Source organism: Lynx canadensis, chromosome F1 (genome assembly GCF_007474595.2).
Source record: "Lynx canadensis isolate LIC74 chromosome F1, mLynCan4.pri.v2, whole genome shotgun sequence".
Taxonomy (NCBI): Eukaryota; Metazoa; Chordata; class Mammalia; order Carnivora; family Felidae; genus Lynx; species Lynx canadensis.
Window position 1 is genome coordinate 66691000 of NC_044319.2, and position 27288 is coordinate 66718287.

Below are 27288 nucleotides of genomic sequence, written 5' to 3' on the forward strand. Positions count from 1 at the left end.
GACGCAGCCCCCCGTGTCAGGGTCCCAGGGGTGCGGCAGGCCAGGAGGCCGGGCTGCATGTGCAGGCAGCACATCGGGTACAGAAGACAAAGCTTTGGACTCGGGATCTCAGACTTCGGGGCCTGTCGACCCAGGTGACCACCTCAGATACCCCGGCGAGTGGCCTCGGCCCAGGTCCCGCGGCCTCCGCAGTGGAGTGCCGGTGGGTTGATGCCCCTTCCTGAAGACGGCTGGAGGCACCGCCACGGGCAGCTGTAGCCCCAGTGTCCCCATGGGATGCAGGAGCCCTGTCTGGCTCCAGCCCCAAGTAGGTCAGATTTCAGATAAGTGGGTGGTTTTCCTGTAAGTGACGAAACCCTCCGCCGTACTTAATGAGAAACAGACTCCTCAACTTACCCAACACGCAAGAGCGCGAGCTCGGGGAGACCCTCCCTCCCGCCTCTTCCTTCTCACGCCCGGGTCCCCACGCCGCCACACGCTCCAAATGACCCCTTGGCCGTAACCTTCACCTTCCCGTCTGTCACCGGGACTGTCAAACGCGAGCTTCTCCAACGGCCCGGCACCAGGGCCACTCCCTTCAGGGCTCTTCTCGACGCCCTGGTATCGGGAAGCCGCTGCAGTCAAGTGCGGCCGGAGCCCCGGCACCCCCAGCACCCCGCTCCGGTAGTGGCCGCAGGACGCACGGTCCCGGGACAGACGTGGGCCTCCCGCCCCTGCCTGAACCCTGCCCCGCAGAGGAGGAATCAGGCCACCGGTCTTGCTGCACGTGGCATCCCAGTGCAGAACCGCCAACCCAAGTCCGTGACCCTGCCGCCTCCCTCCCCCAACCACTCCTCCCTCTCTAGCAAAAAGCTAGGGGTCCAGAAGTCCCCAAGGAGACCTGCCTGGCCCCCAAGCTCCACACAAAGCTTCCAAGCCGTTCATGGCCAATGGCAACTGGTGTCGTGAGTCCTTTCCAGGGACATTCACCACTTCACCTCCTGCTGGACCGAAACTGATGTGAAGAGACTCTTTCACGTCACAGGAAGGACCTCCTCGACCTCCTCTAGTCTCCAGAGACACCGGAGATCAGCGATACTTTCCAGATCTGGGACCAGAGGCCCCCGCCCCATACGAAGTCGTAGGCATGCCTCCAGGGTCTTCGATGGCCACGAGCCCAGTTTAGACGGTGGGCCCAGGGGAGAAAAGCAAGGCAATCATGAGGCAGGTTGTGAGGGTCGGGGCAGGGGGTGCATTACACTAGGTACAGTCAGACCGAGGAACAGGAAAATGCAGGAGAAAGATCCAGAATGGAAAAAGGAGAGCACACGAAAAAGTAGGAGAGGGGTCAGGGCGAGCAGTGTCCATCAGACTGAATGTTTTATTTCAACAGACATCCCTGGTTTAAAATTAAAAAAAGAAAAAAAAAAAAAAAAAGATGGAGGGAGGGGTTCACCATTTCATCACACCCACGAGGGAGCAAAACTCCCATCCAAGGACTCGGAGCCCCGTCTGAAGCATCACCGCTCGAGTCTTTGCTCCAAGACAGAGAGGAGCTGAGTTCTCTAACTTCTGTTAAGAAAAATCTATCAAACGTGTTCATCCTCGCGGAGGCGAGGGCTGGGTCCCCAGGGAAGGAGGCCCTGGACTTGGAGGCAGCGGGGGTCCCGGAGGTGAGGCCGTGGCGCCGGGCTGCAGGAGGTCCCGGGGGCAGTCGGGTCCGGAGCCCTAGAACCCGTACTTGGCTTGGGTCTGCCGGCGGCTCAGCTTGTTCTCGGACCAGGCGTTCTTCAGCTCCAGCTCCCGCTCCTTGGCCTGCGGTGAGAGACAGGGGCGGGGGCGTCAGCCTGGGGTGACAGACTTCTCCCCTGGCCTCTGTGAGCTTCCGGCACCAGCCCCTTTCCCCCCTGGAACACATACGGGAAGTAGCAAATCCCCTGCCAGACTGTTTCCTCTGACTCAGGTCGAAGGGGAGACCCCGAGAAAGCAAAGAGCTAACGGGGTTTAAGCAGAGCAAAGACTCAAGGGTCCCTGGTCCCGGGCGCCCGGCTGGCTCAGTCGGCGGACAGTGCAACTCGACCTCGGGGTCCTAAGTGTGAGCTCCACGTGCGGTGTGGACATGACTTAAAATCTTTACACGGGCCCCTGGGTGGCTCAGTTGCTTAAGCGTCCGACTCTTGATTTCGGCTCAGGTCATGATCTCACGCTTCATGAGTGAGAGCCCCTCGTCAGGCTCTGGGCTGACAGTGTGGAGCCTACCTGGGATTCTCCCTTTCCCTGCCTCTCTCCCTCCCTCTCTCGCCGCCCCTCCCCTGCTCGTGCATGCTCTCTCTCTGTCTCTCAAATAAATAAACATTCAAAAAGTAATAATAAATACATAAAATCTTTACAAAAACAGAACAGAAGCATCCTGGTCCTACACCTGCTGGAATTAAAACCGAATCTCTCCAGTGGAAACCTGACAGAGGTGAGCTGGAATCTGCATCTGAAAGGACGACATCAGATGTCTTGGACGCCCGACCAGCCAAGCGGGAGAGGACAGTGTCAAAGATGTGGACAGGGCCACACGGGACACCAAGCGACAGCTGTGTCTCGAGACGGAGTGTCGCTGCTGTGCTGCACACAGTGGATGTGGAACCCTAGAAATTCACACCCCTTTCAAGCACAAACTGAAGCTGTGAAATACAGGCTGGAAGGCACCAGAATTGTGACTTTCCTCTGCTGACCTCAACGCCACACTTGGGGACCCTACGGGCACCACCTGAGAAGGGGGGCTCGCCAACCCCACCCCGCCAGAGTTAGCTGGTATCTGCCCACCTCCCCTTGGTTAAGGGGCGGAGGTGAAGAGTTAGGGTTTAGGGACACCTGGGTGCCTCAGCAGGTGAGCACTGGACTCTTGATCTCGGCTCAGGTCACGATCTCACCCTTCATGAGTTCAAGCCCCGCCCCTTCCGACTCTGCGCTGACACTGCAGAGCCTGCTTGGGATTCTCTCTGCCCCTCCCCCACTCGCACTCTCTCTCAAAATAAACATTTAAAAAAAAAAAAGGGTTTGGGCTTAAAAGAAAACCCTACCCTCGAATCCTTTCCCTACAAATAACAAGTCAGGATAAGGACACAGGGGAGTCCCTGAAAAGGAAGTGAACCATTGACAAGAACAGCAAAAGCAGATTTCCCCCTGAAATCACCAGGCACCAATGTGTCCCCAGGGAAAGGGCCAGAACAGCACGTTCCCATCTGGGTCTCAGACAGCGTTCGGCGCAGGAGGTCTCCAAAAGATGTCTGCTTAATGGTTAAATAAGTGAGAGTTGCTGGGTCCTATCAGGTAAGTGACATTCTAATTCCAGAAGACATGTTTGGATTAGCTGCGATTTTTAATTATTTGTGTTGTTTCCTGCCACAGAAGTGGAGACTACAAAACCAACATCCTTATCAGGTGGATGTTCTGTTAAAAGCTGGCGAACCCATTTTTTTCTTTAGATTCTTAAATCCCTAGATAGATAAACTCGCCATTTATTTCTGATAAACTTGCCACGTAATAGAACCGTAGGAGAAACCACTTTGCTGCCCTCCGCGTGCATGTCTGGGTATCTGAATCTCCACCTAGTTTACTCGCAAGCCCCTGGCACTTGAGGCTGAAGGGAAGTGGGAAGTGACAGGCGCCAGGCGCCAGGCGGGGTGGGGTGGTAGGTGATTCTGAAGGACACATCCCCCCCTAGCGGCCACATGGAGAACGGACCCGGGGAAGCTGGTGCCTGGCACCCGGGCTTCCAGCCCACGGGGCGGTGAAGGGGCCTCAGACCCGCAGTCAAGGGGTCTCCGCCGGCTGTCCCTGGGGTCTCCGGGGACCCTCTCACCTGATGGATCAGGTACGTGATCTGGTGCTTCCGCCGCTGCTGGCCCGTTGGCTGCTCCCCTTTCTTCTGCAAGGGAAGAAAACACACTCGTTAAGCCACAGGAAGAAAAGGAGAAGTATCACACGTGCCCAGATGGTGCAAGGCTGGGGCTTAGAAACCAAGTACTTGGCCTAAAACCTGGGGGAGAAAAGTCAGCTTGGGGCTGTTTTTATGTCTGTACGCTCACAAAACGGTTTTTATTCAAACCATTATGCCAAAAACCCAGGCTGAGAAGCTCTGCCTGAAATAGCCTGCTAATATCTCTGCTGGACTGGAGATGCTTTGAGGTCAGGATTGCGTCTTCTGTTTCTTTGGTAACCCCACCCCCCCCCACCCCACCCCCAGCAACAGGCACAGGGCTCTGCCCACAGTGGGCACTTGAAGCTGGCTTTATCACGTGTAGTGACTCTACGACAGCTTCTGTTCCGGGGCCTGGGTGACCGCCCTCCCTCTCGGAATCCTGCCCGTCTCCGCCTCAGCCCTCCCTGTCCCTGTCCCTTTCTCCCCGGCGGGCCAGCCACCCAGCCTGCTCCTACCTACAGCTTCCCCAGCTCTCCCATCCCCAGCCTCTAGCTGAAAGCCCGCCCCCGCCCCCCCTCCCCGGCGTGTGCCTCCCCAGAGACCCTGGAATCAGAATTTCCACCACCACCCACCTCTCCCCGGTCTTCCAGCCTCCACCCGTAACTACACCCAAGCCCTGACCAAGCTCTGAAGCAAAAGCTTTCCTGTCAAAGTCTATACTGGTCTGGGCTTTTTCATCCTACGGTTTTCCTGCCCCCCCAGTGCTGCCTCAGACCAGAAGCATCCTATCAGCCCCACCCAGCCGCCAACACTCCTCTCTGGAGGGTCCTCGGCAACCCCCCATCACTCATCGACTTTCTCCCGGCTGTGCCGTAAAGCCCTCGAGGACACGAACCGCAGGTTTCTCTTCTTTTTAAATTTTTTTTTTTTAACATTTATTTATTTTTGAGACAGAGAGAGAGCATGAACAGGGGAGGGTCAGAGAGAGAGGGAGACACAGAATCCGAAGCAGGCTCCAGGCTCTGAGCTGTCAGCACCGAGCCCGATGCGGGGCTTGAACTCACAGACCGCGAGATCATGACCCGAGCTGAAGTCGGACGCTTAACCGACTGAGCCACCCAGGCGCCCCAAGTTTCTCTTCTTTTTAAACAGTCGAGCTGTAACACCATGAGGCGGTGCAAAGAAAGTAAGGACCCAAGCGGCAGCAAACCCCCAATTCCTGGCTGCTGTGGGACACCGTTTAACGTCACCATCAAAGCCGACAAGCACGACGCACTCGCTGGCCACGGTGGACGCCACCCACGGCGGCTGTCACACGGAACAGTGATGCTTCCGACCCGGTTAGGAGAGCACGCTCCCCCCAGTGGTTTTTCCAGGAAACACGGATGGCTCTGTGCTGATCTAACCACAGCCCTCTGCTCTGTCCTGTACGACCGCCAGCATTCGGTGAAAACAAACGGCCAGGGCTCAGATGGCCATCTGTGGCCACAGAACAGAGCGGAGAGAGTGGGAGGGAGAAGGGGAGAAGATGCCCGACCTTGGCCTTGCTGGCGCTGGGCTTGAATCCAGGGCTTCCCCACATTCCGCCCCCCGTGGCAGGCTCATAAATGTCCATGTTTGCTGTGCTCAGCTACTAGGTGGAGAGGGGTCCCTCACGCCGACTGAAGAAAACTAGCACAGGAAGGCAGGCGTGTGGTGTGGGAAGCATGGGGAATAAACACCCGAAAAGCCCCCAGCTGGCAACAATAAGTAACAGCAAAAAAGGAGAGGGGAGGGGGTGCATACTCAGAACCGAAGCCCCCAGGACTCTGCTGCTCTGTCCACACCTCAAAGATGTGCTGAGCCAGGCCCCAGCCTGGCAGGGTGGAGGTGGGAAGTGACAGAGGGAGAGGGCAGGGCAGCTGCGGGTTCTGTCCCGCCGGGGAGACAGCCACAACGCATCAAAGCTCTTCCCGAGTCGCCCAGTCTCAGTGACAAGACTCCACCCCCCAGACAGAAAGCAAAGTGCCGCAAAGTTCTGGAAAGCTCTGGAAGGCGGAGGCTGCATCCGTGAGGCTCGGCGCAGGCTCCAGTCCCACGGGTGGCAGGCATCTGTGAAAGGTGCTGGGGGGTAACCATCGGGTGTGGGGTCGGGACAGGAGCAGGCCCAGGTTCTGCTCTGGGCACCCCCCACCCCCAAGTTAGCCATGCAACAGACCCTTCCCACTTACTTTGCTGAATGACTTCATGGTTTTCTCTTCTGTCAACGACTTGGTCATCCACTGCTGAGCCCCACTGAGCTGGTCGTCACCTTTGATCTCCACAAAGTTGACCTCCTCCCTCCCTCGGTTCCTCTTGCCCTGTAGCCGCTTAAACTGGAAAAGGAGACAGACAGCAGCAGTGGGGGATCTGGGTGAGAGATCGGGGACTCACTAGAAACCCAGAATTTATGGAATCATCTTACGCCCACCCCCCGCCCCCCGCGCTACCCACGGCGGCTGTCACACGGTGCGATGATGCTTCCCGACCCAGTTAGGAGAACACAATTAAGTGTCCTTAACTCCTCCCTGTGCGATACCCCCTTTCACCCCCCACCTATCAAACTTGTCCGATGCCCAATGAAAGGCTGCCGCCCAGACGTTCTCCTGCCCTCAGGGAAAGGGAGGCCAAGGCGGTGCCCCCAAACATGAGCGAGTACGGGGGTGGGGGATCACTGCTGGGAACATGTGCTCAAACTATGCGTAAGTTCAATGTACCGAAAAGGACCGCATACAATTTTCAGATTAAGAATTCAGAGTAGGGGCGCCTGGGTGGTTCGGTCGGTCAAGCGTCCGACTTCAGCTCAGGTCACGATCTCACAAGTTCGTGGGTTTGAGCCCCACGCCGGGCTCTGTGCTGACGGCTCGGAGCCTAGAGCCTGCTTTGGATTCTGTGTCTCCCTCTCCCTCTGTCCCTCCCCTGCTTGCACTCACCTTTCTCTCTCCCTCTCGCTCTCGCTCTCACTCTCAAAAATAAACAAACATTAAAGAAAAAAGAATTCAGGGTAAAAAAAAAAAAAATCTAGGATTCTTCCTCTAAAGATTGGTTTTTACACGTGCGTTCCTTCTCATTGGTTTGGCATCACAAAATCAGCAGACTCCACACCAGAGTGGACCTCAGAGGCGGAGCTGGGAGAGAGGGAGCCTGGCAAGGTTTCTAGGAGGCTGCCGCTCCCTCTTGCCCTCCTCACCAAAAGGGCAGGTCACACCAACGTCTCCCGGACTCGTGTGGGAGAGGGGGCTCTAATTGAAACACTCAGAGACCTGAGTGCAGGCCAGGCCCAGCTCTCAGCATCACTGGTGAGGTCTCCTCCGAGGGACTCTACCTGCAGGAAAGAACTCTCGCCCCCGGCTGAGCTCTCTGCTGCCTCCCAGGCTGAGGACAAAAAGGGCCCAACTATGGACCGTGTCAAGGATACACCCGCAGGGGACACAGTGACAGCAGGAAGAAGCATGCGGAGGGATGGACACCTCTCTGTGAAGAGGCGAGAGGGGGTTATTTTTTCCTAAGAGCCTGAATGCAAAAAGAGCACACCCCCCACTTCCCCAGCCCCCTCCTGACAGGCTGAGGCCTCCCTACGGAGAGAACAAGATTTCCCGTCTGGAACACAGCCTGACAGGACCCGGGGTTTTCTCTCTCCTTGTGCTGAGGTGAGGGAGCCCGGCGGCAGGGGATCCAGGCGTGTGAACACAGGAGTCATTACTGTGGCTGCTGTCCTCTCCCCAAATCCATCGTCCCCTTCACCTTTAACGTGAAGGAGCCCAACATTCTGGAATATTACCACCCAACTGGATAAAAGACTATCCAACCCCTGGGCTCCCCCCGAAGCCACATGTGGTCACGTGACCAGACTCTAGTCAGCGAGACAGAAATGGAAGCGCTGATAGGAACTCTGGGGAGATCTTGGGGAGGTCTCCCCAAAGGAGAAGAAGATACTCTTCCTCGGTCTCTCCACCTGCCGCAGAACAGCGGCCGCAATGCAGGCGACAGAGCGGCAGCCTCGGCCGCCACCACCGACCAGAGGCACAAAGGCCACAACGTAGGGAGAGCAGAGGAATCATCACAAGGCGCCCGGGTCCCCAACAACTATGCAGGGCTGCCTCCGGCCTTCCTTGAGGAAGAAAAAAGTTAACTTCTCCGATGTAAGCCACTGCACTTTGGAGTTTCTGCCACAGCGAATCCTAACTGAATATAGTTAAAAAAAGCAAAAACAAACAAAAAAAACCCACACCCAGTGCAGAGCCCAATGCAGGGCCTGAACTCTCGACCCTGAGATCAAGACCTGAGCAAAATTCCACCACAGGGGTGCCTGGGTGGCTCAGTCAGTTGGGCGTCCGGCTTTGGTTCACGTCATGATGTCGCGGTCTGTTGAGTTCGAGCCCGCGTCAGGCTCTGTGCGGACACCTCGGAGCCTGGAACCTGCTTCGGATTCTGTGTCTCCCTCTCTCTCTGCCCCTCCCCCGCTCATACTCTGTCTCTTCCTGTCTCTCAAAAATTAATAAACGTTAAAGACCTGAGCTGAGACCAAGAGTCAGATGATCAAACAACTGAGCTATCCAGGCCCCCCTCCCCAAAAGGTTTCTTTACTTTTGGATTTGAAACCTGGCGTCCATGGGTCAAAGATGGTCACCCGTGCTTTATTAACTTACTGCTTCGTCATCGATGAAGGAGGCGTCTGGGGCAATTTCCTGGGGGGGGACCAGGGCCGGGTCCTGTGCAGGATAGTAGCCACCACTGTAATAATCCTGCAATCAAGAGAGGGAAAAAACACACCAACTGAGGGGCACAGCGGACAGGGGACAAGGTCTGGAGCAGAGCAAACCGTCACCAAGTGGCAGCGGAGGCACCCGCACCACCAGCCCCTCAAGCGGCCCAGGTAGAGGCGAGCGTCCCGAGGACCCATCCGTAACTCAGAAGACCCTCTGCAGCTTCTCCGATCGGCACCGTCCAGGTGGCTATAGCTCAGGGAAGGGGGACAAGAAACAGGCATTCTCTCCTGCTTCGGTTGCTCCCCTCTCCCTCGGTTGCTCCCCAGGGTGAATCCCAACCCTCACGCCACAGTGCCCTCAGCGCCACACCTCCTGCCCGTGAGATGGAGACACGCTCAGCTGTGAGCAGGCGAGACGTGTGAGGGCACACCGTTCCCGCTCCTTGTCTTAATTTTGGGCCTGTGGACCCAAGGACGCTGCCTGCAACGGGGAGGGAGGGTGCAGATCTCTGATATGAAATAAATCGCCACACACCTGAAACTAACATAACATCCATCGCGTCAACTATAGTTCTTTTCTTCTTTTCTTTTTTTTTAGGGAGTGCGGGAGAGGCAAAGGGAGAGGGAGAGAGGGTCTTAAGCAGGCTGCACACGCAGCATAGAGCCCGACGAAGGGCTCCATCTCACATCCGTGAGATGATGCCCTGAGCAGAAATCAAGAGACGCTCAACCGGCCTCTGAGCCACCCAGGCGCCCCTCAACTATACTTCAATAAAAACCTAACATAAAATAAATGGCTTTCAGACTGGTACGGAATTTACAAAGCCGGGAACAAGCCAAGGTGTGTGTTCCCGGGCACTCGGCTCAGGAATCTGATGACCGCCCTGGAGCTGAGCTGTCGGAGGCTGCTGCGGTCCCGGAGGAAGAGGGGTGCAAGCAGGACGAGCCCCCAGGAGGCCAGCCAGGTGGCCCTCGGGCTGAGAAGCGGCTTCCTCCCGGCCCACGCTTTCTCCCAATTCTTCCACTTTTGCCCAAAACTCCAAAAAATGCCCCTTTAAGAATATTCATTTTATAGTGAACTAAATGGAAAGGTTTAACACTGACCGAATAAAACACGTAAGAATCCAGGGTGATCAGAGCACGATTTTCTATGAAAGCATTCACAGTAAGATACGTGGAATCGCAGGGTCCCGAGTGCACGTTACATGTTTCACGTGCACGGACTCCCTCGGTGCAGTTTATAAATGAATACAGAACGCCTGGTTGTTGTTCCTTTAAATGGCTTTGGTTGTTGTTGTGTTTTGTTTTGTTTGGCTAAACAGGTCAGAACACTGGCGAGTCCCTGAGCCCCTGGAGCCCTCTCCACCCAGGACTGTGATGCCGGGAAAGTTTTTCCTAAACCCACTCACCTGGCCTCCCATATCCTCTGACGCCACTCACAACAGAGCTAAGCAGCTCTTCCAAATGGCACTGGGATAAAAAGTCATCCCAACTCTTTCCTGGGCATTTGCTCTGGCCCGGGCACCATGCCACGCTGATGGGCTTGTCCCAGCATCGCTACGAGGCCACTGCTGTTCCCCCCCCCCCCCCCGTACAGCTGAGGAATCTGCCCAGACTCACACGGCTTGGGATTCCAAGCCCAACCCCCCCTCAGACCCCACTGGCTGTCACAGCACAAATTACGGTCCCCTGGCTTCCTGGGACAGGGGCTCCCATCCTTTCACCTTCCCGTGGCTCCTGCCTTCCCCCCTCTTCCCTTCTGTGTTCAACTCTCCAGATCCCCTTCCCCCTCAGCCCCTCCTCTCCTTCCTTCCTGCTCTCAGTGCACCCCTCCAGTTCACTCAGCCTCACAATCCACACCAGGGGGTCTTGGATCTCCCGCCTTCTCCCTACACCTCTCGCCAGCTCCTACAGGGCTGGTTTCCAGAACAAACGTGTCAGTTATGTACTTCTCCCTGTCAGACTTCAAGACGGGCCCTTTTTCAGAACAAAGGTGGTATGCTTTGAGGCCGGAGATATACAGGAAAATCAAGGCGCCGGAAGACATTAATTCAGCCCAAGCGAAACCACAGAGGCCGTAGGACCGGCTCAGAGCTCTCTGTGACCTCCACGCTCCAACGCGCCCTGGCCCGCCCTCCGGACCACCTACCCACCTGATAATAAGCACCAGCGGCATTGGCATCGCCATATGTGGAAAACTGGTTGTAGCCGTAGTCATCCCCAGGCTTAGGCATCCAAGGGGCCCCACTTGAGCCCGCTGCCATCTTGAACTCGAGGGGGGCATTGGCTGCGTCGTCCTGGAAGGCCGGCTCCGGTTCCGTGCCTGGAGGCAGCTCTTCAGGGACGGCAGGGAGGGGGTAAGGGTATGGCTCAACTCCAGGCGGCTCAGCCTTGTCAGGGAGGGAGAAAAAGTTCTCGGGGGCTACTTCCTCATCACTGTCGTCCTCCTCCTGCGTGATCTGCTTCGTCACCTGCAGGGCAGCACTCTTGGCGGCAGCCTTGATGGCAGAGGGTGACGGAGTGGTGGTCGTGGTGCCCACGACAGAGGCGAGGGAAGAGGGCTTGGTCTTAGAAGCCTGTCTGGAGGGCTTAGCGTCAGAGGAGCCATCCGCGGGCTTCCGGGAGGAGGCGTGGGGCAGGGGCAGCCTGCCAGTCTCTTTCACAGGCAGGTTTTTAGGCTGGGGAAGCAAGGCAGACAGGCCAGCGCCCTCGCCGGATCCCTGGTGAGCACAGGTTCGGGGGAGGAGGGAAAAAACGTGCCAAGTGAGACCTGGTGATACGCGTTACCAACACTAAGAACAAGAAGCACAGATAGGCGCTCCGGCCTAAGATCTCACCGGCCCCTGCTTCCTTCTCAACTCTGCCCGCTGCCTCACTGGGGGATCCCATCCGCCTCCTACCTCAGGCCCCCCTGCTGGCTGCTTGTCCCAGCGAAGACATCACCCCTGTTCCCCTCGGCTCCACACCAACCCAGCTCCGCTGTCCTGTGCCCCAGAGCCTTCCCTGAGTCTGTGGCTTTTGGTGCCTACGATGCTTTTAATCCCGCATCATCCCTTCTTCCCAGAAAGCCCAGGGCTCTCTCCAGCTGACCGCTCTACCTCTCTCCAGGGCTTGAAGGTTCTTCTTAACATAGGAACTCCCTGCTTCCCTGGGATTGCTACTCAAAGTCAAGAACAGGGCTCTGTCCAAAAGACCTTCACTCCTGTTGCCCAAAGTCCTTCCTCTGCCCAAGGAAAGCCCTATACGTGTGGCACATTCAGCGTATGCCAGAGTCGAGCATTTAACTTCTCAATCTGTACGCTAAATGACTCAGCCCATCCCGAGTTCCTACTGCACGGAAAAATCTCTCCGATTCTGCTTTCTGTATGCCACGGGGCTAGCCTGGCCCAACTGGAGGGCCGTGGGAGGCGTCAGTCTGAAAAAGGAGAATGGAACGAGGCCACCATGCCCCTATCCTGGAGGACCAGTATACTTCAGCCCCTCGGCCAAGCAACGCCCAGAGCAAGTGAAGAAAGGCTGGTGAGTCAGGCAGGCAGAACAGTTCATCTGGCCAGTGGGCTCCTCCCCTGCTGTGTGTCCACAGCTCTGGAACATTCCAGCCAGGCGGACCGCAGAGACTCAAGCACGTAGGGAGCGGGCCCAGGTGCCATGTGGTTCACATGCTCAGGCTACCTTGAAGCGTCTGACTTCTCAGATGGCATCTGGGGTCACAGCCACACCCCTGTGCAGCACTGGGTCCCCACTCCGCCCGACAGCTGAGCCAGTGTCCCCCCAGCCCCTCCGCCAGCTGGGAGGCTGCTCTGTGCTCCGGACGCCCTCTGAGCCAGTGCCCCCGTGACTCAGGCTGCCCTTACCCACCCCCTCCAGGAAGCCACCCTGGGTAACGGAGAACCGGTCTCCAGCAGCCTCAGCTGCCAGTTTTGGCCGCGACTCCTCTTCCGTCAACCCCCCCACACAGGGCCAGGACGTCACTCTCCCCTCCACGTGACTGCACCCGGAAAGCTCCCAGCAGTGGAGGTGACAGCAGAGTCAGGGGAAGGGGCAGCTCTGGCGTCACACGCCTGAGTCACGACATAGTCTGACAAAGGCAGGACCGCTTTTGCTTTTGTTTTCCCTGAGACATACGATCCACAAGATCAGAGAGCACGTAAGTCCCTGAGCACGGAGTGGAGCGGGAAGAAACTCCCGGGGGCCGGAATAAAGGCACCGGGACAGGAGAAAACAGGGCAAACGGCCGAGAGATCAGCTCCCGGCATCGTCTGGCTGAGGACTTTCGGTCTCAGGTCTGGAGCAGGAGCCAAGCTCAGCAGGGAAGGGCTGGGACTGGACGGTCAGACCCAGAGTCGGACCCCCGCCCTGCCCCACCCATCGCTGCCCGCGGGCAAGCTCCTTCAGCCCGTGGTTTCCACCAGCAGAATACGGGGGTGATGATAACACCACGACTGCGGCGCTACCTTGAGAGTGAAATCAACTAAAGGCTGGTACAGCACTGACAGCTGTGCCTGGCACGGCTGAAGTACTTACTTTCCAGGTTAAAGATGAGGCGGGAGGATAACTGCACAACACGCACGTTCCTAACATCGTTCTGCCCGCTCCGTTCACCCTTCCTAAACAATCCTTTCGGCGGAAATGCATCGCACCCACTGGTTTCCGCCTCCCTGCCACTGGCTGCCCCCAGCAGGGGTGACCCCACCAGGCCAGCACCGAGCAACGGCGAGGGGAGGGCACACGGCACAAGGGCCGGCGGCTCCGAGAACAACCAAACCACACGGAGGGAGCTGGTCCTCAGATGCTTGCATCTGCCCTACGTGTGATGTGGAAACACTTCCCGGGCGTCGTGACTCTCTTTCGGGAGGCAATACGGGAAGAGAAATGGCTTCTGCCAGGTCACAAAGCTTACCTGAAGGACAGTTTTCTTCTTGGAGGGCTCATCTTCCTCGGAATCTGACTAAGAAAAAAAGAAACGGAATAAGGCCTTCCTGCGTGAGGGCGGTGGAGGAAACACCCGCATCCAGCGAGGTCCGGACAAGGGCGGCCCAAGGGCGGCCCACGGGTCTGTGCGGTTGCAGGGGAAGCGCCCGAGAGCTCCCTCCCTGCTCTCGAACCGCCTCAGGGCGAAGGGGTGTGTGGTGACTTCCCCAGGGCGCTTGTTCTGCCCCAGGTCCTGCAGCCCAGGCTCCTTGGCGTGGATTTCTATTCCTTTAAAGTAAAAGCATTTCCTCCCATTTAGACCTGGTGGAAAGAAAAGGCTACACCCATTTTTCTCCTAATAAATATGTCTGCTGGAAGACGGATGGATGTGGCCCACCATCTCCCCCAGTCTCAGCTGCCCTTCTGAAACCGCTCACGCAGACAACATAACCACACGGCCGGGCAACTCCGGCGGGAGTTAAGTGGGGTGTTAACTACTCTCTGTGCAGCGTTAAAGGTCAAAGCCATTGGAGAAATCCATTCCCTCTGCAAGTATGATCTACCGTCTGCCAGACAGAGTTGCTCGCGTCCAGGAGGAAGGTGAGCAAATGGGGATGGTGAGCGCTGGGGGCAACACAGGAGGCCATTTGTGTCACCCTCTGACTCACCGGGGCTGTCCCTAACACAAGCTCTCACACTGGAAGCTACCTTACCTTGTAGCTCAGTACCAGATCCTGAACATCGCCAAGGATCAAAAAGGTGCAAGCCTACTAACCCTAGGGGGCGCCTGCGGGCTCAGGCGATGGAGAGACCGACCTCGGCTCAGGTCATGATCTGGCGGTTCAGGAGGTGAAGCGCCCAGAGGGACTCTGGGCTGACAGCTGGGAGCCCGGAGCCTGCTTCGGATTCTGTGTCTCCCTCTCTCTCTGCCCCTCCCCACTCGCACTCTGTCTCTCTCTTTCTCTCCAAAGTAAATAAAAGCATTAAGAATAATTACAAATAAATACATAGGTAAGCAAGTAAGTAAGTAAGTAAATCCCGGGACGCCTGGGTGGCTCAGTCAGTTGAGTGTCTGACTCTTGATTTAGGGTCAGGTCACGATCCCAGGGTCATGGGATGCGCGACGAGTGTGGAGCCTCCTTGAGATTCTCTCCCCACCCCCCCCCCCACTTGCACACTCTCTCCGTCTCTGTAAAATAAAAAATAATAACGCTAAAGCATTTTTTAAAATTAAGAATAAATAACAAGTGAATTCTCAAGCCAAGAACCTTAAAAGCTTCCATTTGTTCCCAGGGCCTGCTTTGGGCGTCTGCGCATAAAGGGGATCAGGCAGGTCTCAGACGCGTCCGTGTGCAAGATGCTGCAAGAACTCAAACGCTCTGCTGGAATCTCTCGGCCGACCCTCACGGCCCACAAGTCCCTCCCCCGGCTCATCGGCTACAAGGACCTCACAGCGACTGAGAATCTACTCTGTGCAATCCACAGTGCATATATCGACGGATGTCCCGACGGCCGCCCCAGGCTGGGTGACGGGAAGACGATGCTCATCCGCTCTGCCCACGGGCACGGGGCAGGGCCTGGAGCAGGTAGAGCCCTGTCCCCTGTTCCCCAGACCAGTCCCCCCGGTGTGCCTCAAAGATTTTGTGTGTGTGCTGTGCCACGGAAGAAGTCCCCGTCCTCAAGGAACTCACAATCCAGTAAGAGTGACAAGCGGCACGTAACAAGGCAGGACAACACAAAGGGCGTCAAGTGTGGTTCAAACACCCCCTCCACGAATCTGCTGGTCCTACGTTTGTCTCTCCTCCATGTGGGGCCTCACCTTACCGCCCAGTCCCGGCACCTGTATCAGTATGTTACAAAACCCGTAAGGGGAGTCTGTCTGGGGCGCAGGGGGACAGGGGAAGAGGTGGCAGAGGGCAGGACAGTCATCTTAGGTGGCAATCAGCTCACGACGCTTCACTCGTCCTTCCAGTAACACTTCCCGGCAGGCCCTGTCATCTCAGTTTCGAGGGGGAGGGAAGGCAGCCCCGGAGAGGTCAAGTACCAGCTGGATCACAGCGGAACCAAGGGCCGGAACCATTCAGCTCGCGCGTCTCCGCAGAGACACCGTGCCGAGTTGTCCCCTGCTGGCCTGGGCCCGAGATCCGCCCTGACCAGGCCCCTCAAGACCCCAATCGACGCAGACAGGCGCACACGGCACCAAATCAGAACTACAAGTGTGAGTCTCGGCTGTGCCATTTATTTGCGGCCCCCAAGCCTGTGGAAAATAGCACGCGCACATATCACAACGATGCGCTAAAGACCGCACGAGCGTCTAGCCATGGAAACGTACATAAATGAAAGTTCTTGGCAGAGTTCGAGGATTCTTATTCTCTCCGGCCTGCCAAGACATCAAACTCAACCAAAAAAAAAAAAAAAAAAAAAGCAAATAAACAAAGCATTAAGCCCCAAACACCTAAACATCTTGACCCGTTCTCTCTGTTCCAAACTCCCATTGCCTCAGAGACCCCTGACCATCCCCTGGCCTCGTAGCCACAGAGACACGTCCCCTCCCTGGCAGGGCGCGTGGGGAACCACCTCACTACCGGGCACAGACAGTTTTCGTGACGTCTGGAGGCCCAATTAAACTTTAACATCTTAGGCAATTAGGTTCAAGTGCAACAATGTGCAAATAAACAGGTTTTGTCCAAGTCTCAGATGATTACGTTTATAAAACTGTACAAAGATATTATTTTTTTTTAATTTTTAATGTTTATTTTTGAGACAGAGACAGAGCATGAACGGGGGAGGGTCAGAGAGAGGGAGACACAGAATCTGAAACAGGCTCCAGGCTCTGAGCTGTCAGCACAGAGCCCGACGTGGGGCTCGAACTCACGGACCGCGAGATCATGACCTGAGCCGAAGTCAGCCACCTAACCGACTGAGCCACCCAGGCGCCCCAATTATTATTTTTTTTTAACATTTAGTTTTGAAAAAGAAAGACAGAAAGACAGTGTGAATGGGAGAGGGCCAGAGAGGGAGACCCAGAATCCCAAGCACGCTTTGTGCTGACGCGGGGCTCAAACTCAAAAACCGTGAGATCATCACCTGAGCCGAGGTCAAGAGTCGGATATGCTTAACCGACTGAGCCACCCAGGCGGCCCCATAACATGTGCCACTTTAACCGCTGTGTGCACTCGGTAGCGTTAAGTGCGTTCAGTGTTGTACAACCATCACCACTATTTCTGGAACTTTCCATCATCCCAAACAGAGAGTCTGTACCTGGTAAACAATACCTCTCCTTGCCTGCTCGCTGCACTCCAGCCCCAGGGACCCTCCACTCTCCTGTCCCCTGGGCTCTGCACACTGCGGGCATTTCATGTGGCTGGGATCACACGGCACGTCCCCCGCTGTGGCTGGCTTGTTCCTCTTAGCGTAATGCCTTCCAAGGCCATCCACGCTGCACACGTGTCAGAGTTTCCTTCCTTTTTAAGGCTCAATGACACGTGTGGCATGGACATGTCGTGCTGCTGTCCACTTGTGGACACCTGGGCTGCGGGCGCCTTCCGGCCGTGGAGAAGAGCGTTGCCGCGGACATGGGCGTGCGTGTGGGGGTCCTGCTCTCGGCTCTTTTCACTGAGGAATGAAACTGCCGGATCACAGGGGCGCCGGGCCGGCTCAGTCGGGGGAGCCATGCGACTCGATCTCGGGGTCATGAGTTCAAGCCCCATGTTGGGTGCAGAGCTTACTTAAGAAAAAACTTAAAAAATAAAATTAAAAAAAAAAAGAGGGGCACCTGGGTGGCTCAGTCGGTTGAGCGGCCGACTTCGGCTCAGGTCATGATCTCACGGTCCGTGAGTTCGAGCCCCGCGTCGGGCTCTGTGCTGACAGCTCAGAGCCTGGAGCCTGTTTCAGATTCTGTGTCTCCCTCTCTCTGACCCTCCCCGTCTCATGCTCCGTCTCTCTTAATAATAAATAAATGTTTAAAAAAAAAAAGAAAGAAACTGCTAGACTGCGGAGTAATTCCAAGTGACTTTCTGAGGAACTGCCACACTTTTCCACAGGAGTAGATCAAACGAAGGCCATAGAGTCAGCTCCTAGAGAGCAGCAATCAGCCAGTGGTGACCTGGGCAGGGCTGTGCCATCAGACCCAGAGAGGGCGACGTTCCAGGCGCCACGGAGCCTCAGGCTGGGCCAGGGAAGGCCCTCCTGGGTCTCAGAGGCGCAAACTGCTTGCGCCTCTGAAGGAGAAAGGAATGGACGTCTTGGCCTCACAAGAGCCTGAGCCTCCACGGCCACCACTGTCCTCTCCGCTCCAGCTGCCAAGAGTGACAAGACGCACGCACGGAGACTGCAGAGCAAAACGGAAACAGACATTTTCCATTAAGCCAGCCCAGTGGGATCTGCTCATCTATCAGAGCGGTTCTCTTATCTTCCCAGGCTCGGGCTCTGGCACACGCCCGCTCCAAAAGGCCATCTCGAGCTGCCAGGGCCAGGAGCCAGGGAGGAAAGAAGGGCCCAGGCCCCGACCCCCCAGGCTCCAAACCCGAATCACCACCACACTCCTCGCGGCCTTATCCCAATTAGCCTGACTCATCAGCCGGTTTCCGTCTTTGGTCTCCTGATCTTCTGCGGACAGGTGCCCTCAGTTAGAGCAATGTTCCCTTTCGCCTACCTCTCCCCTACAGCACCCTCACCGTGTTGCCTCTCCCCTGCCGCATCCTCACCGCGCTGCCTCTCCCCTGCCGTACCCTCACCATGCTGCCTCCCCCCTACAGCACCCTCACTGCGTTGCCTCTCCCCTGCCACATCCTCACCGTGCTGCCTCTCCCCTACAGCACCCTCACCACGCTGCCTCTCCCCTACAGCACCCTCACCGCACTGCCTCTCCCCTGCCGTACCCTCACCATGCTGCCTCTCCCCTGCAGCACCCTCACCGCGTTGCCTCCCCGCTACAGCACCCTCACCACGCTGCCTCTCCCCTACAGCACCCTCACCACGCTGCCTCTCCCCTACAGCACCCTCATCGCACTGCCTCTCCCCTGCCGTACCCTCACCGTGCTGCCTCTCCCCTGCCGCATCCTCACTGTGCGGCCTCTCCTCTGCCATACCCTCACCGCGCTGCCTCTCCCCTGCAGCACCCTCACCGCGTTGCCTCCCCGCTACAGCACCCTCACCGTGTTGCCTCTCCCCTGCCACATCCTCACCACACTGCCTCTCCCCTACAGCACCCTCACCACGCTGCCTCTCCCCTACAGCACCCTCACCGCGTTGCCTCTCCCCTGCCACATCTCGCTGCACTGCTTCTCCCCTACACCACCCTCACCACGCTGCCTCTCCCCTGCCACATCCTCACCACGCTGCCTCTCCCCTGCCGCATCCTCACCGTGCTGCCTCTCCCCCGCAGCACCCTCACCACGTTGCCTCCCCGCTACAGCACCCTCACCACACTGCCTCTCCCCTACAGCACCCTCACCACGCTGCCTCTCCCCTACAGCACCCTCACCACACTGCCTCTCCCCTGCCACATCCTCACCACACTGCCTCTCCCCTACAGCACCCTCACCACGCTGCCTCTCCCCTACAGCACCCTCACCGTGTTGCCTCTCCCCTGCCACATCCTCACCGCGCTGCCTCTCCCCTGCCGTACCCTCACCATGCTGCCTCCCCCCTACAGCACCCTCACTGCGTTGCCTCTCCCCTACAGCACCTTGAGTTGCCTCTCCCCTGCCACATCCTCACCGCGCTGCCTCTCCCCTGCCTCACTCTCACCACGCTGCCTCTCCCCTGCCACATCCTCACCACACTGCCTCTCCCCTGCCTCACCCTCACCGTGCTGCCTCTCCCCTGCCACATCCTCACTGTGCGGTCTCTCCCCTGCCATACCCTCACCACGCTGCCTCTCCCCTACAGCACCCTCACCACGCTGCCTCTCCCCTACAGCACCCTCACCGCGTTGCCTCTCCCCTGCCACATCTCGCCGCACTGCCTCTCCCCTACAGCACCCTCACTGCGCTGCCTCTCCCCTGCCACATCCTCACCACACTGCCTCTCCCCTGCCTCACCCTCACCGTGCTGCCTCTCCCCTGCCACATCCTCACTGTGCGGTCTCTCCCCTGCCGTACCCTCACCGCGCTGCCTCTCCCCTGCAGCACCCTCACCGCGTTGCCTCCCCGCTACAGCACCCTCACTGCACTGCCTCTCCCCTGCCACATCCTCACTGCACTGCCTCCCTCTGCCACACCCTCACCGCACTGCCTCTCCCCTACAGCACCCTCACCGCGCTGCCTCTCCCCTGCCGTACCCTCACCATGCTGCCTCCCCCCTACAGCACCCTCACTGTGTTGCCTCTCCCCTGCCACATCCTCACCACGCCGCCTCTCCCCTGCCACATCCTCACCGCGCTGCCTCTCCCCTGCCACATCCTCACTGTGCGGCCTCTCCCCTGCCGTACCCTCACCGCGCTGCCTCTCCCCTGCAGCACCCTCACCGCGTTGCCTCCCCGCTACAGCACCCTCACCACGCTGCCTCTCCCCTACAGCACCCTCACCGCGTTGCCTCTCCCCTGCCACATCTTGCCGCACTGCTTCTCCCCTACACCACCCTCACCACGCTGCCTCTCCCCTACAGCACCCTCAACTGCGCTGCCTCTCCCCTGCCACATCCTCACCGCGCTGCCTCTCCCCTGCCGCATCCTCACCATGCTGCCTCTCCCCTGCAGCACCCTCACCACGTTGCCTCCCCCCTGCAGCACCTTCATCGCATTGCCTCTCCCCTACAGCACCCTCACCACACTGCCTCTCCCCTGCCACACCCTCACCGTGCTGCTTCTCCCCTACAGCACCCTCACCGTGTTGCCTCTCCCCTGCCGTACCCTCACTGCGCTGCCTCTCCCCTACAGCACCCTCACCGTGTTGCCTCTCCCCTGCCACATCCTCACCGCGCTGCCTCTCCCCTGCCTCACTCTCACCACGCTGCCTCTCCCCTGCCACATCCTCACCACACTGCCTCTCCCCTACAGCACCCTCACCACGCTGCCTCTCCCCTACAGCACCCTCACCGCGTTGCCTCTCCCCTGCCACATCTCGCTGCACTGCTTCTCCCCTACACCACCCTCACCACGCTGCCTCTCCCCTGCCACATCCTCACCACACTGCCTCTCCCCTGCCGCATCCTCACCATGCTGCCTCTCCCCTGCCACATCCTCACTGCACTGCCTCCCTCTGCCACACCCTCACCGCACTGCCTCTCCCCTACAGCACCCTCACCATGTTGCCTCTCCCCTGCCACATCCTCACCGCGCTGCCTCTCCCCTGCAGCACCCTCACCGCGTTGCCTCCCCACTACAGCACCCTCACCACGCTGCCTCTCCCTACAGCACCCTCACTGCACTGCCTTTCCCCTGCCGCATCCTCACCATGCTGCCTCTCCCCTGCCACATCCTCACTGCACTGCCTCCCTCTGCCACACCCTCACCGCACTGCCTCTCCCCTGCCTCACCCTCACTGTGCGGTCTCTCCCCTGCCATACCCTCACCGCGCTGCCTCTCCCCTACAGCAAGCACCCTCATCGTGTTGCCTCTCCCCACCGCACCCTCACCTGCTGCCTGTACAGCTGTGCTTGTCCACGGCTCTTCTCTCTCCCCACCAGGCACTGCTTCAGAACAAAACACCCCTGGACTCAACCCTGCCACTCCCAAACTGTGACTTGAGACAGATCACCTCTGTTCTCTAAACTCCTGTTTCCTCACCTGTAGACCAGGGCTGCAACCGCCCAGGCAGTGTCAGCCACTCAGCGGGTGTCCCAGAAGGGTCTGTGCCCCTTCCCGCTCCACCTCTACCGAGCTCTGAAACTCGGCTAAACCTGCTGCCGTCAACTCTTTACTTGGTTAACAGAAATGACCAAAATTAGTGAAGTCTGCCTCTCACACCCTCCAATTTTCCACTCTCTGGGTAAACGATCTGGAAGTATAAGTAATCCTAACCCAGATAAGCCTCAAATTTGCTTGCTCTAAAATCCATGTTATAGGACACAAAACTTTTTCTTTTATTTTTTTTTTAATTTTTTAAATGTTTATTTATTTTTGAGACTGAGAGAGAAAGAGACAGAGTGCAAGCAGGGGAGGGGCAGAGAGAGGGAGACCCGGAATCCCAAGCAGGCTCCGGGCTCCGAGCTGTCAGCACTGAGCCCGTTGTGGGGCTCGAACTCATGAACCTTGAGATCACGACCCAAGACGAAGTCAGACGCTTAGACTGAGCCACCCAGGTGCCCCAAGGACAGAAAACTCTTAGAGCAGACTCACTTTGCTAATTTTGACATTTTGTATCCTAATTTTAGAAGTCTGAGTCCATGAAATCAACAATCGTCCAGCCCAATGCGGTGGGGGGGGGTGGGGTTAGCTCCGGTGGAGTAAGGAGAGAAGAAGGGAAAAGGAAATGACCATCTGTTCGGTGGGTCGTTCCCAGTCCCTCCTGTAAACGGAAGGCTGACTGAATGTGACCTCGCGTCGCACCTGGACAGACTTGGGCGCTGCCCCGCCCCGACTGCAGCTGACTGATGAGCCGACCCACATCAGACCGACCGTATTCTCTCTCCTGGAACACCAGGACCGGGACTAAGGACGCGGCTCCATCTGGACTGATCACTAAAGAGAAATAAACACGAGAGGGGGTGGGGGTGGGGCGGCCATCTTTCACGGGCAGCAAAGGTCAAGCAGCAGAGGAAACTGATCTGCAGCCAAAGAAGCATGAATCAAACTCGCAAAGATCTCCAACGTCTGACCGCAGGCCCTTTCCCGGGCACCTCGGGACACTCATTATTCAACCTGGCTTCAGGTGGTTTCTGATCCTTGCAACCAACTAAATCCAGCTAATAATCCCCAATCTGCTCTGTATTCTCTAAATAAATGGCACCACTACCCTCCGGCTGCCTGAGCTAAAAGGCAGGGGTCAACCTCGAATCCCGGCCCTCATCTAGGCCGTCCCATCGACCGCCCAGACGGCCCAGACGCTCTACCCCCTCCACAGGCCTGCCGCCTGCAGCTCTCCCCAGGCCCGCGCCCGGGTGCCCAGGCCATCACCCCCTGCCACGCCGTGCCTGCCGGTCTTGCTCCCCCAGGTCTTAGCCGCTGTGCAACCAGAGAATTCTTGCTCGGCCCGTTAAGGGCGCCTCACTACCCCAGGGTCACTTACGAAGGCCTTTCCGTGGTGCCCAGAGGCCACATCCCCTGGCCTCAGCACCCCCACATCCCCGCATCCAGCTCCGGAGCTTAACTCACTCCAGGTGCCCCGGAAGCATGGTCTCTCTCGCCGCTAAGCTCCCTGCCACATCCTGCCCCTCCGCCTGACGTGCTCCTCCCCGCGGCACCCGCGTTCTCCGGCTCCCTCTACTCACGTATCTCATCTCTGTGCAGACATCTCCTCCCTCTGGCAGCCTCCCCAGCCTCTAGACCGGATTGGCACCCACTAGGTACGTTCCCACGGCACCAGCTCTACCGTGGCTCTTCTCCGATTTGACCTGAAATCTATCTCCTCGTCCGCCTCCTCCAGAAGCTCCTTGTGGGCAGAGCCTATCACCGTTCACCGTACTCCGAGCTGCTGGCACAGAGAAGCAGGCTAGGATCGAACAATCGAACGAACCAACGAACAAACGAGAGTTCAGAGTTCATTGCTGCTACTTCAACTCCAAACCCTAAAGGGAAGTCACTTAAGAAAATGTTTGTTTATTTCTCCAAACGTGCCCTGTGAGCCTACTAAGTGCAAGACACACAGCTTAGAACCGGAGGAGCACGACCCTAAAGCCAGCAGCCGCCCTCAGCTGACCATCCTGTGCTCTTGGGGACCTTTCCGCAGGAACCATGCGCTCAGAGACCGCCAGCACCAGCTCAAGCTGAAGGAAGGTAGGAAACTGAAGGGGGAGGAAGCTTTGGCTTCATTTGAATGATCCGAGTCTCGAGTCTCCTTCACCTTGGGGCATTCAGAAACTTTGGGAACTTCGAGAATCACACTGACAAAGGAGGGACGGGGTGGGGAGTCCTCAGGGGTTTCCCCCACCTCAGCCAGACCGAATGGAAGACTCTACAACCTTTAGCGTTAACTTCCTCTGATGCTGCCTCCCCAGACCTGCAAATGAACTCCCCGCTGTCCCAGTGGAGGGAGGCAGGCTGCCTCAAAGTGCCTCCTCCCCCCCAGACATCAGAGGTAAACTAGGCGGAGAACACGGCGAAGCGGAGAAGAGAGAGTGCGGAAGAAATGAACCCGTTCTCTTCGGTCTTGTTCAGGGACTTCCCTGCGCACGAGGCAAAACCAAGACCAAAGTTTCACTGGAGACAGAAGGCTGTTTGGGATCCTGGACTTGGAAACAACAGACTCGGGGCAAAGAAAGGGTGAGGTAACGTGGAAGAAAGTTTGGAACGAGACGTGAGGGCGATCCTGGAGCCTCCTTTTCATGAACAGTCCACATTCATTCACGTGTATTCACTCAGGGAACATCCAGGCAGCAGTCCGCACACCCCGAGCACTGTTTCGACCGCGAGGGATACGGCACGAATCAACAGGGCCTGCCTTCGGGGGGCTTGTACGGCTGCCGGAGAAAAAGGAAGGGAAACGGTGAGGGATGAGAGGCTGCAGTTCACGCAGGTGGACCAGAAAACCCTCCTGAGAAGCCAGCTTTCCAAAGGAGCCGATGGGAGAACAAAAGGCCATCTGGGGTTACAAGGCGAGGGGCCAGGAAGTGCAAGGAACGGGGGACGGCCCCCAGCCAGAGCTGGAAGCCTGCAGGGCAGGAAGAGCAAAAATAAGCCTCTCCCAGAGGGCTACCAAAGGTGAGCGCAAGACTGACGGGTTCGCTCTTCAGGAGCCAGAGAGGAAAGACCTTGGCATTAACCGTAAGCCCCTGCCCGCCCGCAGGCTCCATGTCTCCTTTATTCCCAAAGCACTCGCTCCAGAACAGGCCTTCTATTTTCTGTTCCAACTTGGCGGCTTCTTCTAGAAATAGAACCCAAGCCTCCTATCTCCCCTAGGCTTAGCGGTACCTAAACGGGGAAACTGAGGCACCGGCCTGGAAGTGACAGACCCAGCTCTTCACCTCCACTCTGTCCTTTTCCAGGTAAGATCTTACCTGCCGGACACCTGTTCCCTCCCAGAGCTCTGCAGCAGTTGAAAGGGGAAGAAGGGGAAGGACAAACCCTCCCCTTCTTCCCTAACTCCCCTCAAAAGCAGAACTCGGGATGCCTATTCTTTTCGTCCAGACCCTAATGGTTTTAGGTGCAAGGGGGAAAAGTTGGTCCCGAATGTGCAGGCAAGGGCTCAGCTCAGGAATCCTGCCTCCTGTCACTTCTTCAGGTGGCAGGTCGTAAGCCGTTCTCCGGATAAGACAAGTACCGCACGGCCTGGGCTGAAGACGCAACAGGGGAGCAGAAGCAGGCGCGCGGGGGCCCGGGACCGCCAGTGCCGGGGGACGGGACGTGGCCCTTCCGCAGGCGGGTCCGGCCCCGCGAAACCCGCGTGGACAAACAGCGAAGTTGACAAACTCAGCTCAGTGAATCGCAGCGTGGCAGGAACGCAGCGGTCCGCGGCCAACGGAGGCACGCACAGGAGGCAGCCCCGGAACCTCCCAGGTCCCTGGTCCGGCGGGGCCCAAACCCGAGCCGAGGGGCAGTGCGGGGGCGCCCTCCCCGGATACTCACATCCCCCTTACGCAGCTCCGGCGCCGCGATCTTCACGGGCTCTGTCCGCTTCTTTGGCTTGGGAAGGCCCAGGGGGGGCCCGGCACCGCCCACGGAGGGCGGCAGGCCGAGGCCGGGGCCCCGGGGCGAGGGCAGCCCCAATCCCAGCCCCTCCCCAACTCCCGCCGCCTCGGCCGGGCTCACGCCTGGGGGTGGGGGGAAGCCCCCCAGGCCGAAGGGCAAGGGCGGAGGCGGCTGGAGCCGGGGGTCTCCGGCGGGAGGGGGCAGCAGCAGCGGCGGGGGGAAAGCTGGGGCCAGCATCTGGGGGGGCGGAGGCAGCAGGGCCGGGCCCTTGGGTGCGGGGAGAGAAGCGAACAGGCCCCCTAAAGCGGGCCCAGATGGAGGGGCCGCCGCCTCCTCCTCCTCCGGCTCCGGCTCAGCCTCATCCGGCTCACTCTCATCGCTGCTGGCGTAAGCAACCAGCGACATGGCGCCTCCCGCCTTTGGGGCGCCCTTGCCGGCAGACGAGGCCTACTTGAGACCGGGGATGTCCGGGGGCCTAGTGGGCCCCGCCACTGGGCGGGGCGGGGCACCGAAAAGCCCGCCTTCTCCGTACTCTGGGGCTAGGCCCGGCAGGAGCCCATGGCCACGGTAGATTTCCACCGAGCAAGGCTTCCCTCTTCACTTAAGCTCCCAGTCCCGGGCAACTACACACAGCTAATGGCCGCCGAGTCACTCCGCCTCCTCCTCGCCTCACCAATATAGAAACTACAACTCCCAGAGGACACTTTGGCCACAACTCCATTCTCCGCCACTGGAAGCCCAGCGCGGGGCACGGCGGGAGTTCGAGTCCGAGGAAGGATTAAGGGTCGCGCAGAGAGCCAAGAGGGAAACCCGCCTCTGACGCGAGGACTCCTGGGATGAGTAGTTTCTTCGGTCCTCTGACAATTCCTCAGGGGACCACAAGCCCCATCGGTCACCGCGGTAGGCAGCAGACAGTGGGAGAGCATTTCGGTACTTGAAGTTCCCTAGGGTAGACGCGTGGGCGCTAAGACTGCTGGGAGATGTAGTGCTCTTAGGAACCGCAAGCGACGTCGGGAACGAGAGGGAGTCCGCGAGAGTGGTGAATGGGGAAAAGAGCTTAAAGGAAAAGTGAACTCTAAATGAACTGATGCAGCCCCCGAGTGGCCTGAAGCCAGGAATTGGCCTAAAACACCCCAAAAAGAGGCGGGGCCCGAGAGACCTGTGCAAAATTGGGAGATGAGTGAGAAAGAAGTGAGACTTAGGGCCTAATAATAAACGTCTGAGAGCTGAAATGAACGTGCCCCGCGTGGGGAGGTGACTCCCTCGCCCTGACCAAGGTGCACGCCCAGGAGTGACCCTTCGCTGTCCAGCCTGGGGTCTCCCCGCGACAGCCGGCGGAGAGACAGATGCGCAGGGTCTGGCAGCAGCACCGCGTGCCTCCCGAGTGCCCTTGGGAGACCCGAGGCATCACCCGAGCGCATCCCCGTCCGCCCGGGCCTCCCGCCTGTCCACCTGCGTGTGTCCTGGGCACCCGTCCCGCTCCGTGCCCGCCGTTTGTTGTCGTGCCTTCGTGTGTGACCTTCTTATCCACCCACGTGTGTGTGTCCTCCAAAGGCTCGCGCCCGCCTGCCTGCGATTCCACACCTGTCCACCTGTGACTCTGTTTCCTTTCTTCTTTATCCATCTTTGCCTCTTCCTGTCCGCCTGTGACTGGATGTCGTCTATTGTCATCTCTGTGTGTGTCTTTCCCATGCCGATCCACTTCTGTGGGCGCCCCCTCCCCACTCTGGGAGAGCAGAAGATTCTACTGAGCTCAGCCCCTGAAAACTCTTGAAGTTTGGGGAGGAGGCCAAAAAGGAAGATGGAAAGGATGATGGGGGGCCGGGGGTGATGGCCACAAGGAAGAGCGACAGTGACAGGCCCAAGCTTGAATCTTCCATCGCTCAAGCCTACATGACCCCTCCCTGCCAGCTTACTCCATGTCTGCAATCTCTCCCCGCCTTCAGAGCCAGACCAATATGCCACTTCCACCAACCCTCCTTTCATCTGTTTGCTACCCACTCTGCATGCACAGAACATTCTTTCTAC

At 58.1% G+C, this 27288-nt stretch overlaps 1 protein-coding gene across 1 annotated transcript; it reads right to left on the reverse strand.

Moving 5' to 3' along the window:
* Positions 1 to 1329: 1329 nt before the first annotated feature.
* PRCC (proline rich mitotic checkpoint control factor) lies at positions 1330 to 26023 on the reverse strand. The gene is made up of 7 exons (XM_030302218.1): positions 25198 to 26023; positions 13522 to 13569; positions 10775 to 11341; positions 8563 to 8658; positions 6106 to 6249; positions 3836 to 3901; positions 1330 to 1794 (listed from the first exon to the last, which is right to left on the reverse strand). The coding sequence occupies exons 1-7, from the start codon at positions 25663 to 25665 to the stop codon at positions 1708 to 1710; spliced, it is 1476 nt and encodes a 491-aa protein (XP_030158078.1). The 5' UTR covers positions 25666 to 26023; the 3' UTR covers positions 1330 to 1707.
* Between the last annotated feature and the right edge of the window lie 1265 nt (positions 26024 to 27288).